This window comes from Pristiophorus japonicus, chromosome 3, assembly GCF_044704955.1.
Source record: "Pristiophorus japonicus isolate sPriJap1 chromosome 3, sPriJap1.hap1, whole genome shotgun sequence".
Taxonomy (NCBI): Eukaryota; Metazoa; Chordata; class Chondrichthyes; family Pristiophoridae; genus Pristiophorus; species Pristiophorus japonicus.
Window position 1 is genome coordinate 43,274,244 of NC_091979.1, and position 14,338 is coordinate 43,288,581.

Sequence of the window (14,338 nt, forward strand, 5' to 3'; positions counted from 1 at the left end):
ATGATTTTGAACACCTCTATCAAATATCCTCTCAACCTTCTCTGCTCTGAGGTGAACAACCCCAGCTTCTCCAGTCTATCCACGTAACTGAAGTTCCTCATCCCTGGAACCATTCTTGTAAATCTTTTTTTACTTAGCTACTGGATCTGGCAGCTCCCAACCCCCTTTAACTGCTGGGTTTCCCGAACTCTGGAGAACCAGGCCCGCAGCCATTAAATTCAAATGGCTCCAAAAATCTGGGGAACAACAAAACCTAGTTATGGATAATAAATTAGCTGAAGGAAGAGAAATGGTGAGTACTTGTTAGACGAGTGATATTGGGTGGGTGAGGGGGAGGAGTATCCAGGGATCAGTGCTACTTGTTGACGAGAGTCAAGCAGGTGTCTACTTTGAACTGATTGGCAAAGACAGGTCATTTATAAATGAAAAGCAAAACTTTTAAGTTAGCTTTAGTTGGAATGTGCTTTGTTATGATATTTTCATCTATTTTATGTTCCAGCGACACTTGACCTCCCAGCAACTTGGACTAACATGAAAAAAAAAGAAGTTGTGATAGTTCCTCTTCAGAGAGATACACCAGAATTCAATAAAGTAGCAAAGAAATTCAGGCTATCTTGCCAGAACGTCTTTGTTGACATAATCGAGGTACGCATGTTCAATAAAATTTGATTTCATATGTTATTCCTTTTTACTGACCTTTATCCTGCAATGCAAATTATTAAGACCCCTACTAAAGATTAGGGCTGGTAAATTAGACCCGTGTATGGCGGTTGTTAAGGATTTTCAGCATTCCGAAGGGACTGCTCCCTCTGTGACACCCTGGTCCATTCCTCAATCATCCCAGCACCCCTCCCCTTCCCACAGTACCAGTGCAGGAGCTGCAATACCCACCCTTTTACCTGCTCCCTTCTCACTGTCCAGGGCCCCAAACACTCTTTCCAGGTGAAACAGCGATTTTCTTCTTTCAATTTAGTATTATTCTTCTTCTTAGGCAGTCTCTCGAAGCGAGGATGACTCGCTTCCACGCCAAAAAGGGATGAGTTCACAGGTGTTTCAATGAAGGACCTAATATTCCAGGTCCTGAACTGCATATTGAAGGGTGGAAGATGCCTGTGCGTGGATTTTTTTAACATGTGGTGGCCATTGCACACCAGCCACTACACGGGCTTGACAGAGCTAGGTCTTGGTCCAGTGACAAGGATTAACCAAGATGACTGGAGACCAGCTCTGCTGCACGGACCTAGTGTGCACACATATCACAGTGTTGGCTGGCCCGTGCTGCCCCTGGGCCCCGAACTCACGCCTCTCCTGGGCCCCGATCACATTGCTCCACATTTACCAATTTAGTATACTGTATTTTCTGCTCATGATGTGGTCTCCTCTACATTGGGGAGACCAAACGCAGATTGGGTGACCACTTTGAAGAACACTTCCATTCAGTCCGTAAGCGTGACCCCGAGCTTCCGCCTGTCACTTTAATTCTCCACTCCATTCCCACTCTGATCTCTCTGTCCTTGGCCTCTTTACACTGTTCCAATGAAGCTCAGCTCAAGCTCGAGGAACAGCTCATCTTTTCTTTAGGCACTCAACAGCCTTATGGACTCAACATCGAGTGCAACAATTTCAAACCATAACCTCTGCCTCTATTTCTTTTTCTTTTTTTCTGTTCTTTTTCTATTTCCCACGGCAGCTGTTCATGATTCTGCCATTTCCATTTATAGCCTATCTAAACTCATCTTTTGTTTCGTAACTTGTCCCATTACCATCTCCTTTTGCCTTGCACCATCATCCCTTTTGTCTCTTAATATCTTCTGCTTTCCATCCTATCACGGACCTTCCTTTTGGTTCTTCACTCCCCCCACCCCCCTTTTTCCCTGCCCCTAAACTTGCTTACAAACCTGTTACATCTCTAACTTTTTCCAGTTCTGACGAAGGGTCATTGACCTGAAATGTTAACTCTGTTTCTCTTTCCACAGATGCTGCCTGACCTGCTGAGTATTTCCAGCATTTTCTGTTTTTATTTCAGATTCCAGCATCTACAGTACTTTGCTTTTGTAATCTTTTTTTTTTAATGTCCAGTGAGACAAAGTTAGGTGGGACAGTAGGCTGTGAGGAGGGCACAAAGAGTCTGCAAAGGGGTATAGGTAAACTAAGTGAGTGGGCAGTAAGGTGGTAGATGGAGTACAATGTAGGGAAATGTGAGGTTATTCACTTTGGTAAGATGAATTGAAAAACATTTTCAAATGGTGAGAAACTTTTAAATGTTGGTGTTTGGAGAGATTTGCGTGTCCTCGTGCAAGAATTGCAGAAAGCTAACATGCAGGTACAGCAATCAATCAGAGAAGCAAATGGTATGCTGTCCTTTACTGCAAGGGGGTTGGTTTATAAGAGTAATAAAGGCCAAGATACCATTGGCCTTCCTGATCACTTGCTGTACCTGCATACTATCCTTTTGTGTTTCATGCACAAGTATCCCCAGGTCTTGCTGTACTGCGGCACTTTACAATCTTTCTCTATTTAAATAATAACTTGCTCTTTGATTTTTTTCTGCCAAAGTGCATGACCTCACACTTTCCAACATTATACTCCATCTGCCACATTTTTGCCCACTCACTTAGTCTGTCTATGTCCTTTTGCAGATTTTTTGTGTCCTCCTCACACATTGCTTTTCCTCCCATCTTTGTATCGTCAGCAAACTTGGCTACGTTACACTCAGTCCCTTCTTCCAAGTCGTTAATAAAAATTGTAAATAGTTGGGGCCCCAGCACTGATCTCTGTGGCACCCCACTAGTTACTGGTTGCCAACCAGAGAATGAACCATTTATCCTGACTCTCTGTTCTCTATTAGTTAGCCAATCCTCTATCCATGCTAATATATTACCCACAACCCCATGAACTTTTATCTTGTGCAGTAACCTTTTATGTGGCACCTTGTCAAATGCCTTCTGGAAGTCCAAAAATTCCCTTTATCCACGCTGCTCGTTACATCCTCAAAGAACTCCAGCAAATTTGTCAAACATGTCTTCCCCTTCATAAATCCACGCTGACTCTGCCTGACCGAATTTTGCTTATCCAAATGTCCTGCTACTGTTTCTTTAAGATTGAGATGAGGAGGAATCTCTTCACTCAGTGGGTTGTGAATCTTTGGAACTCTCTACTCCAGAGGGATGTGGTTGCTGAGTATTTGAGTATATTCAAGGATGAGATAGGTAGATTTTTGGACTCTAGGGGAGTCAAGGAATATGGAGATCGGGTGGGAAGTGGAGTTGAGGTTGATGATCAACCATGGTCTTATTGAATGGCGGAACAGGCTCGAGGTCCCATATGTCCTACTTGTGCTCCTATTTCTTATGTTCTAATGACTCAGTAATACCATACAGAATGTATTTTACCAAAATAACTGAATAATGTTCGTTGCAACTGTTAATCTATTTATTTTTACTTCAAAATCAAACATTGTGTAAATGTCTCATCTAGGTCGAAAGGATCCAGAATCGCAAGCTTTGGCAAAGTTATTCCGTCAAGAAAGAAACAGTACAAAGAAAGAATCCTGGGCTAAATATCGAGCAGATCCTTTATCATGGGACTACAAAGGAAATTTCCCAAAAAGTGAACAAAACTGGCTTCAACAGAAATTTTTGCGGGAGAAATGGTAAGAACCTGAGAAAAGACGAGAATAAAAGGACCAAAATACTGCTGGACAATTCAGGCCGAAAATAGTCCGACATAGAAATCCAGTGAACAGTGTTTGAGGGGCACTTACATTTTCAAAAGAACCTAGCAGCTGCCTGATCTGAGTACTTGTTATGAATTCTTAAGATGACAAATTCTGATGCCAATGCAATGGAAAAAATAGCATAAAAAACTACGCATGGTTAGCTGTAAGTGGCTAATGCCAGATGGCATAGGATTATGATGTACAGGCAGACATGTCAGCATTGGAGATAGCCCAGAGTGTAACTTCAACAGGATGATGCCAGGGATTGGAAACTGTAGATATGAGGGGAAACTTGAGATACTGGAATTATTTCCACTGTTGCAGATAAAGCTGAGGAAATTCAATAGAGATTTGTTAAATTCTGAAAGGTTTTGATAGGGTGAATAACTCTGGTTGGCAGTCAGCTGGGAAGAACTTCTTTACATAGAGAATTGTTGCAGCGTGGTATGCTTTGCAACAGGGAGTGATTGAGGCAAAGCCTGTTGCATCTTTTATGGTAAAATTGGGTAATTCTTTGAAGTAGAGGAAGATACAGGGCTATGAGGAAAGAGTTAGGCAGTGGGATTAGTTTTGGATTGCTCTAGCAGAGAGGTGCCACAGACATGATAGGCTCAATGGCTTCCTGTGCTGTAAATCTCTATGGTTCTCAAGACTTGCATTGATATATTGCTTAATCATTCTCTCTAAACATCCAGGGGTGGAAATTCGGTTGTCTAGCGCCTCAGTTCGGAGCCAGAAGGGGCGCTAATGCTAGCTCAATAGCTTACTGACTGGGCGTACAGCTTTTAGTGCCCCGACAGAAGATTAAGCTGAGGTTTACCAGGGGTGCAAAACGCTAGCGCCAGGCTATAAGTCCGATCATGACATCAGTCCTGATGCAATGCCCACGGTTACGCCCTACTCGCTAAATCATGAGCCACTAATCAGATCTGAAAAAGCAGTCAGTACAGGCTTCCAAAGTCGTTAACTGGTGGCTACTTAAAGGGATGAGGAAGGGTTTCCCTCGGAGGTCACAGTCAGTGCAACATTTACACAGAACACGTGCACGAGCTTCCAAGTTTGCAGTGGCAGGCAGACATAACAGTTCAACTTGAGAAAAAGTTATTTTAGAACTTTTGCCGTCAATGTAGCAATCTACATGCTCTAGCAAGGCAGCATCAAGAGAGAAGCTCTGTTGGCCATCTCAGCGGCCAAAGGAGGAATGCCCCTAGACATCGGGGCAGGAGGCCTTATCCCCCCAATGGCTTTACTGGCGCCAACGCTCATACCTGGACCTGTCCGAGGAGCAGTGTGTCAGAAGGCTGCACTTACGAAAAGAGGTAGTTACAGAGATATGCCATCTCCTGCAGCCTCACATCGGCACCAGGACTACACTGCCCGTTGCAGTGAAGGTCACGGTGGCACTCACCTTCTACGCTTCCAGCTCCTTCCAGGCTGCATCAGGGGACATATGTGGCATCTCACATTTCACAGCACATTGATGCATTCGCAACATCACGCAGGCACTCTATACACGTAGAATGGACTTCATTATCTTCCCGATGACCAGGGAGAAACAGTATGATCGCGCATGTGGGTTTGCCAGATTAGCGGGCTTCCTGAGAACATAACATAAGAACATAAGAATTAGGGACAGGAGTAGGCCATCTAGCCCCTCGAGCCTGCTCCGCCATTCAACAAGATCATGGCTGATCTGGCCGTGGACTCAGCTCCACTTACCCGCCCGCTCCCCGTAACCTTTAATTCCCTTATTGGTTAAAAATCTATCTATCTGTGATTTGAATACATTCAATGAGCTAGCCTCAACTGCTTCCTTGGGCAGAGAATTCCACAGATTCACAACCCTCTGGGAGAAGAAATTCCTTCTCAACTCGGTTTTAAATTGGCTCCCCCGTATTTTGAGGCTGTGCCCCCTAGTTCTAGTCTCCCCTACCAGTGGAAACAACCTCTCTGCCTCTATCTTGTCTATTCCTTTCATTATTTTAAATGTTTCTATAAGATCACCCCTCATCCTTCTGAACTCCAACTCCAATGAGGGTGCAAGGAGCAATTGACTGCATGCACGTGGTCTTGTGAGCACCATTCCAGAATGCAGAGATCTTCAGAAACAGAAAGGGATACCACTCCCTAAATGTGCAACTGGTGTGCGACCACGCGCAGCACATCCTCGCAGTCTGTGCTCACGATCCTGGAAGCACACATGATGCGTATGTCCTCCGGGAGAGCACTGTGCTATGACTGTTTCAGCCACCACGGGAAGATCGAGGCAGGCTGCTCGGGGACAAGGGATGCGGCCTGGCTACCTGGCTAATGACCTGCTCTGCAACCCCATCACAGAGCCGGAGGAACACTACAATGAGAACCATGTCACCACTTGCATCATCATAGAGCAGACAGTAGGGCTGCTGAAGCAGCGATTCCGATGCCTGGACCAATCTGGAGGTAGCCTTCAATATTCCCCTCACCAGGTCTAACTATTCATTGTGGTGTGCCGCATGCTGCACAACTTGGCCATCATGATGGCCCAGGCCTTGCCAGTGGGGATCGCAGGCCCACCTCAGGAGGAGGAGAAGGAGGCGGAGGAGAAGGAGGAGGAAGAGGAACAGGAGCCTGGTGACACACTAAATGTGCAGCAAGACGACGAAAACCACCAGTAGCCACGGAGGAGGCAGCGTGCTAATGTTGGCAGCACAAGGGCTATTTGGCAGCGACTCATAAGTCATTGGTTTGCTTAAATAGAGGAAGCTGAGGTATGCATTTAATAATGACCGTGCATTGTGCCACGATAATGCCACATCTCCATCACAAGTCCACAGTCATACACCAGAGGCTGAAGAAGACAGTTAAAGTCAAATTTTATTTTTTAACATCCCTCAAATAACTCAAAAAAAAACCACACCAGCAAATAAAACAAAATGGAGCACCCGCCCCTTCAAAGAACACAAAAAAATCATTGTACTACAGAACATATGTACAGAGGTGACAGACCCTCAAATAAAACAAAATGGAGCACCGTCCCTACACTGAACACAAAAGATCATTATACTGCAGAACATATGTAGAGGTGACAGATCCTCAAATAAAACAAAATGGAGCACTCTCTCCTTCAAGGAACACAAAAGATCATTATACTGCAGAACATACGTGCAGAGGTCCCATGAGGATACATTTCCTCAGTACGTCTTGTGCTGGCATGTCATACCCCTCTGCCTCACCCTGCTCCCACGCCTACTGCTCCTCCTCAATGTGGTCTAAGTGCCTGCAGCAAGTCCGCTTGAGGGCTGTTCTGTGTCTGAGGGAGTCAGGATAGACGGCCTGCGATGATGCCGTGGACCAGCTATGGGCATGTAATGCCCGACTGCTGACTGCACTGCCTCAGGATGGGTGGCAGCAGTGTCTGATACCTGGGGTACAGGCCGTGGTGGGTGCAGAGGCGGACTAGCAGTGGCGGGAGCCGGAATCTTGTCATCGTGAGGAAGGACAGCGCCTTCCATTTCCAGCGGCATACTGCCACTCCTCCGGCACACAACCAGAACATCAGAAGCAATATGTGCAACCACAGACCGGCTACGGCACCGTCTGTTCCCTGTCCGACTGTGGGGTTGACCGAGACGATAGCAGCGGACACTGCTTGCATGGCATCACTCTGAGACTGCATAAGCACAGCATGCGCTTGAAACCCTGCAGTCTAGCAGTGCATGTCAGCAACTAGTGTCTGCATGATGTCACGAAGAACTTGCGTGGCTTTAGCCTGTGATGTCATGGCTGCTACCATCATCATCATCATAGGCGGTCCCTCGTAAATCGAGGAAGACTTGCTTCCACTCCTGAAGTGAGTTCGTTGGTGGCTGAACAGTCCAATACGAGAGCCACAGACTCTGTCACAGGTGGGACAGATAGTCGTTGAAGGAAGGGATGGGTGGGACTGGTTTGCTGCACGCTCTTTCCGCTGTCTGCGCTTGATTTCTGCATGCTCTCGGCGTTGAGACTCTAGGTGCTCAGCGCCCTCTCGGATGCACTTCCTCCACTTAGGGTGGTCTTGGGCCAGGGGCTCCCAGGTGTCATTGGGGATGTCGCACTTTATCAGGGAAGTTTTGAGGGTGTCCTTGTAGCATTTCCGCTGCCCACCTTTGGCTCGTTTGCCGTGAAGGAGCTCCGAGTAGAGCACTTGCTTTGGGAGTCTCGTGTCTGGCATGCGGACTATGTGGCCTGCCCAGCGGAGCTGATCGAGTGTGGTCAGTGCTTCAATGTTGGGGATGTTAGCCTGGATGAGGATGCTGATGTTGGTGCTCTTGTCCTCCCAGGGGATTTGTAGAATCTTGCGGAGACATCGTTGATGATATTTCTCCAGCAACTTGAGGTGTCTACTGTACATGGTCCATATCTCTGAGCCATACAGGAGGGCAGGTATTACTACAGCCCTGTAGACCATGAGCTTGGTGGCAGTTTTGAGGGCCTGGTCTTCAAACACTCTTTTCCTCGCACTGATGCAATGGAGGTGGTGTTGGATCTCGTCGTCAATGCCTGCTTTTGTTGATAGGAGGCTCCCGAGATATGGGAAGTGGTCCATGGTGTCCAGGGCCATGTCATGGAACTTGATGACTGGGAGGCAGTGCTGTGCGATGAGGACAGGCTGGTGGAGAACCTTTGTCTTACGGATGTTTAGCGTAAGACCCATGTTTTCGTACATCTCAGTAAATACGTCGACTATGTCCTGGAGTGCAGCCTCTGTATGTGCGCAGACGCAGGCTTCATCCGCCTACTGTAGCTCGATGACAGAGGTTGGGTTGGTCTTGGATCTGGCCTGGAGAAGGCTCAGGTTGAACAGGTTCCCACTGGTTCTGTAGTTCAGTTCCACTCCAGCGGGGAGCCTGTTGACTGTGAGGTGGAGCATGGCGGCGAGAAAGATTAAGAGGGTTGGGGTGATGATGCAGCCCTGTTTGACCGTGGTCCGGACGTAGTTTGGGTCTGTGATGGATCCGTTGGTAAGGATCACGGCCTGCATGTCATCGTGGAGGAGGTGTAGGATGTTGACGAATTTTTGGGGGCATCCGAAACGGAGGAGGACGCTCCATAGACCCTCGCAGTTGACAGAGTCAAAGGCCTTTGTAAGGTCGAAGAAGGCCATGTATAAGGGCTGGTGCTGCTCCCTGCATTTTTCCTGTAGCTGTCGTGCTGCGAAAATCATATCTGTTGTGCCCTGTAGGGGACGAAATCCGCACTGTGACTCCGGGAGGAGCTCCTCGGCCACGGGAATAAGGTGGTTGAGGAGAACTCTAGCGACGACTTTCCCAGTGTCTGATAGCAGGGAGATTCCTCTGTAATTGCCACAGTCAGACTTGTCCCCTTTTTTAAAGATGGTCACGGTTACTGTATCTCTGAGATCTCCCAGCATGCTCTCCTCCCTCCAGATGATAGAGATGAGGTCGTGTATTCACGCCAGCAGTGCCTCTATGCCATACTTCAATGCCTCAGCAGGGATTTCGTCCGCACCCGTGGCCTTGTTGTTTTTCAGCTATCTTATGGCTTTTTCTACCTCGTGCAGTGTTGGGGTTTCACTGAGGTGGTGGGGGGTAGCATGCTGTGGGATGGAGTTGAGAACACTTGAGTCAAAGGCAGAGTCTCGATTGAGGAGATCTTCGAAGTGCTCCTTCTAGTGGGCCCTGACTGCCTCGGTGTCCTCGATGAGTGTTTCCCCATTCTTGGCCAGCAGTAGGGTGGGTCTTGGGTGTTTGGCCCGTAGGTGGCTTTGACTGCGATGAAGAATCCTCGCACATCATGGTTGTCGGTCAGCTGCTGTATCTCCTGTGTTTTCTCCATCCACCACCTGTTCTTTAGGTACTGGGTTTTTTGTTGGACCTCAGCCTTGCGCCGTCTGTAATGCTGCTTTGCTGCTCCCGTTGGGTTGCAGTTTAAGACTCAGAAATGTCCCGTGCTTGCGATCTATTAGCTCTTGGATCTCCTGATCATTCTCATCAAACCAGTCCTGGTGTTTCCTGGTTGAGTAACCGAGTGTTTCTTTGCAGGCACTGGTTATGGAGGCCTGGAGGGCAGACCAAGCGCTATTGGCATTCTGCGTCTCGGGGTCGTACATAAGAACATAAGAACATAAGAATTATGAACAGGAGTAGGCCATCTAGACCCTCGGGCATGCTCCGCCATTCAACAAGATCATGGCTGATCGGGCCGTGGACTCAGCTCCACTTACCCGCCCGCTCCCCATAACCCTTAATTCCTTTATTGGTTAAAAATCTATCAATCTGTGACTTGAATACATTCAATGAGCTAGCCTCAACTGCTTCCTTGGGCAGAGAATTCCACAGATTCACAACCCTCTGGGAGAAGAAATTCCTTCTCAACTCGGTTTTAAATTGGCTCCCCCGTATTTTGAGGTTGTGCCCCCTAGTTCTAGTCTCCCCGACCAGTGGAAACAACCTCTCTGCCTCTATCTTGTCTATCCCTTTCAGTATTTTAAATGTTTCTATAAGATCTCTCCTCATCCTTCTGAACTCCAACGAGTAAAGACCCAGTCTACTCAATCTATCATCATAAGGTAAACACCTTATCTCCGGAATCAGCCTCGTGAATCGTCTCTGTACCCCCTCCAAAGCTAGTATATCCTTCCTTAAGTAAGATAAAGAAAACTGCACGCAGTACTCCAGGTGCGGCCTCACCAATACCCTATACAGTTGCAGAAGGACCTCCCTGCTTTTGTACTCCATCCCTCTCGCAATGAAGGCCAACATTCCATTCGCCTTCCTGATTACCTGCTGCACCTGCAAACTAACTTTTTGGGATTCATGCACAAGGACCCACAGGTCCCTCTGCATCGCAGCATGTTGTAATTTCTCCTCATTCAAATAATATTCCCTTTTACTGTTTTTTTCCCAAGGTGGATGACCTCACACTTTCCGACATTGTATTCCATCTGCCAAACCTTAGCCCATTCGCTTAACCTATCTAAATCTCTTTGCAGCCTTTCTGTGTCCTCTACACAACCCGCTTTCCCACTAATCTTTGTGTCATCTGCAAATTTTGTTACACTACACTCTGTCCCCTCTTCCAGGTCATCTATGTCAAGGCACGCCAGGTTAGCTGTGAGGCACTGGCAGTATAGGGCTTTCTTAACTGGGTCCTTAAGTGTTCCGGCATTGACTTTTTTGCAGCACTGCTTCTGCTGCCCCCTCCGCTTTGGGGCTATGTTGATGTCGATGATGGATCGGATTAGGCGGTGGTCTGTCCAACAGTCGGCTCCTGTCATGGCGCGGGTGGTGCGCACATCCTTGTGATCCCTGGCTCGGATGATGACATAATCGAGCAGCGGCCAGTGCTTGGGACGATAGTGTTTGTCCCTCTGGCGGAACAAGGTTTGGTGATGACAAGTTCGTGCTCCAGACATTTTGTCAGGAGTAAGGTACCACTGGAGTTGGCTTTCCCTACCTCCTCTCTGCCAATCACACCCCCCCAAAGGTCTGTGTCCTTACCAACCCTGGCGTTGAAGTCACCGAGGAGGATCAGCTTGTCGCCCGTGGGGACGCAGGACAGGGATATTTCGAGGTTGGTGTAAAACCCTCTTTGGCCTCATCAGTTGCATCGAGTGTCGGGGCGTACCACTGATGACCACAGTGCTATCAGCACTGTGACCGCACTGTCGCTCGTTGAGCCCGCTTCCCGGTTTAGCCGAGCAAGGATAGACTCAGTGGATTGCTGAGAGGCATGGGCAGTCTGCCGCACTCACAGAAAGTGCATCCACGCTCTGTGGCACCCTCCCCAAAGCACCCATAAGCTCACGGTGCATCGGCATGAACTACCTGGACATAGCCTCCCAATCCAGGTCCTCATCTGCCTCACTTTGCAGGACTACTGGGCCGACTTACCCTCCAGAGTGCTGGCCCCCTAGCTTCCCCTCATGCTGCATGATGCTGCAGGGTACTGGAGCCAGGAGAATCAGGATCAAAAAACCCCAATAACTGAGGACGGGTCCTGCTCTATAGCCATACATGTCTCCACATCCTCCTCATCTTCCCCATCGTGTGATGATGGTGGTTGACGGGCAGGCTGTGGCTCATCTGGCTCATCACCTGTAAACACAAAGCAACACAAGTGTGGGTAGCAGTTGGGGAGGGGGAAGGAAGGCAAGAAGAAGAGGGCATCGTTATTTTGGAGCTACATTTTGTAAGGCATGTGGGCTGAAGTGTCAGGGTTCGCACAGAAAATGGACATCTCATTCATCGTCTCTGTTGAGCGGGGGCCCAACCTTGCTGGCCGCCACCACCCCAACTGGTGTGCTCATGAGGGTGGACACTCGCTCCTCGACTATGTTGATGTCCTAGAGGTCTGGCTCCCCTCCTCCCGTCTGCTCCTCATCTCATCTGTTGTGGGCGAGTTTGGCCTTCAATGACCAAAACAAGAAATTGTCAATGGCTCTGTAGCTGCTCGTGTGCCGCATGTGTCTGCAGTAAGTGACTCTCTATTAATGGTCATGAACTGTACATCTCTGCATGTCAGCCTGCGTGGCAACGCTAAGTAGATGTGTCAAAGGTGGGATTTGGGGATCAAGAGCTGTGAGTAAGTATGAAGCTGAAGGCATGTGACCGTATATGGAGAGTTAAAAGGTGTTGGTGGTGTAATAGAGCTCCCCCTAGTGGACTACTGCTCTACCTAGTGGACTTCTGTGGTAATGCAACTACTGATGTAAATACAATAAAAGGGTGATGTGAGTCACATGATGACCATTTCTGTTGGAGCCATTTTGTAGAGTGTGTTTGTTAGCGATGTCGCAAAGAAAATATCACATTGTCGACGAGGATGGGATCATTGGATTCTCTAGCTGAAATATTTGTTGGTGGATAATTCAGCCAACTGACAGAGAGACTTTGAGAGGTTCTTTGTTTTACAGAACAGCTAAAAATCCAAGGTAAATCTCAAGTACATTTGTTGACATTGCCAGAGTACAGATGGCCGTGCCTATGGGAATAATAGGGTGCTTGGGTGAGTTGCATCATGACCGAGAGACTTTCGGAGCGTATGTGGAGCAGCTAGAAATGTTTTTCACCGCAAATAGTATTATCGAAGTCCCCGATGATGAAAAACGTGGTGTTAGAAAGGAAACGGCTATTTCCTTGACTGAAGCAGGCCACAAGGTGTATGTAACCCTGAAAAATGTGCTTGTTCCTGTCAAGCCAATGGTCACGCCACTGATGGAGATTCACAGCACTACAGTCCTGAGCCCCTGGAAATTGCTGAAAATTATCATTTTGGAACACGAGATCAGTTAAATGACGGGAGTATCAGTGACTACACCGTAGCTTTAAAAAAGCTATCCATTCACTGTCATTTCAGTAACTTTCGGGGCCGAGCATTGCGTGACCGCTTTGTTTGTGGGATGAAAAATGTAACAATCAGAAGAAAGTTGTTGACAACCCCTAACTTGACTTTTGATTTAGCTTGTCAGACAGCTATGTCGATGGATATGGCCGACCAATACCCCCAAGAATTTCACACCATTTCAGTCGTCAGACAACCGAGGTGAATAACCTTCAGGTTAAAAGTAAAATGCAGTTGGGCTCCAAGGCCTCAGCAACTGGCCAAGTTAACAGTGAATTGAAGTTTTGCTATCGGTGCCTGGGACAACACATTGCTCAAAATTGTCCATATGTGAATGCAGAGTGTCTCTTCTGTAAGAAACCAGTGCATCTTGCGAAGGCTTGCCGACTGAAGAGTAAACAGACTTTCAATCGCTAGACACTACATAGCATTGAAGAGAAGCAACAGGACGAGGAGGTTTTGGAGATACGCGTCATAGGAGCACGAGGTTATCGTCATCCAAGTAGATGTTGCAGGAACCAGGATATCCAGGTAAATCTACACTGGTGCATCCATGAGCGTAGTACCGGAATCGATATATATTGACAAGTTGAGTGATTTTCCACTGGAGAAATCGAAGATAGAGCTGCGAGGATACTCAGGAATGGAAATCCTTGTTGTAGGACATATCACCACACCAGTGAAATACAAGGATCAGTTTTCAGAGCTTGCCTTTTTCATAGTACTGGCAGGATACAAGACTGCCTTGATCGGTAGAAATTGGTTGGGATCACTGAAGCTGGATCGGAATGAGATTTTTCATATGGAAACGAAATTTGCATCGAAAGATGACATCATCAACCAGTATCCAAAGGTGTTCCGCGAAACAGGCAGTCCGATCCAAAGCCTCAAGGTGAGTGTCAGAGTGCAGAAGGACGCAAGACCAGTTTACTGCAAGCCACGTCCCATACCATACGCACTCAAGGAAAAAGTTGAGCAAGAACTCAAAAGACTAGAGACTGAGAGCATTATCTCTAAGGTTGATCTAATTAATTAGGCTACACCCATTGTTGTTGTACCTAAGTCAGATGGTAAGATAAGGTTGTGTGGTGATTATAAAGTAACTGTAAACCAGGTTCTAGAGGGTAATCTACCCAATACATTGCCAAATGTAGAAGATTTATTCACAATGCTGACAGGTTATATGTAAATTTTGCTGAGCTCGAAGGACAGTCTTGTTCATTGTGATTGATAGTCATTCGAAGTGGGTAGAGCTGTTTCCGATGCGTAAAATAACAAGTAAAACACTAGACA

The 14,338-nt window shown here is 47.3% G+C and overlaps 1 protein-coding gene across 1 annotated transcript in view; it reads left to right on the forward strand.

Annotated features, from left to right (window-relative positions):
* The window catches only part of LOC139257083 (protein mono-ADP-ribosyltransferase PARP14-like), a 187,617-nt gene that overhangs the window by 161,210 nt on the left and 12,069 nt on the right, over positions 1-14,338 (forward strand). Inside the window, exons 24-25 of the mRNA XM_070874389.1 lie at positions 500-645; positions 3,478-3,652. Of these exons, the coding sequence (XP_070730490.1) occupies positions 500-645; positions 3,478-3,652 (321 nt within the window). The remainder of the gene's footprint in view (positions 1-499; positions 646-3,477; positions 3,653-14,338) is intronic.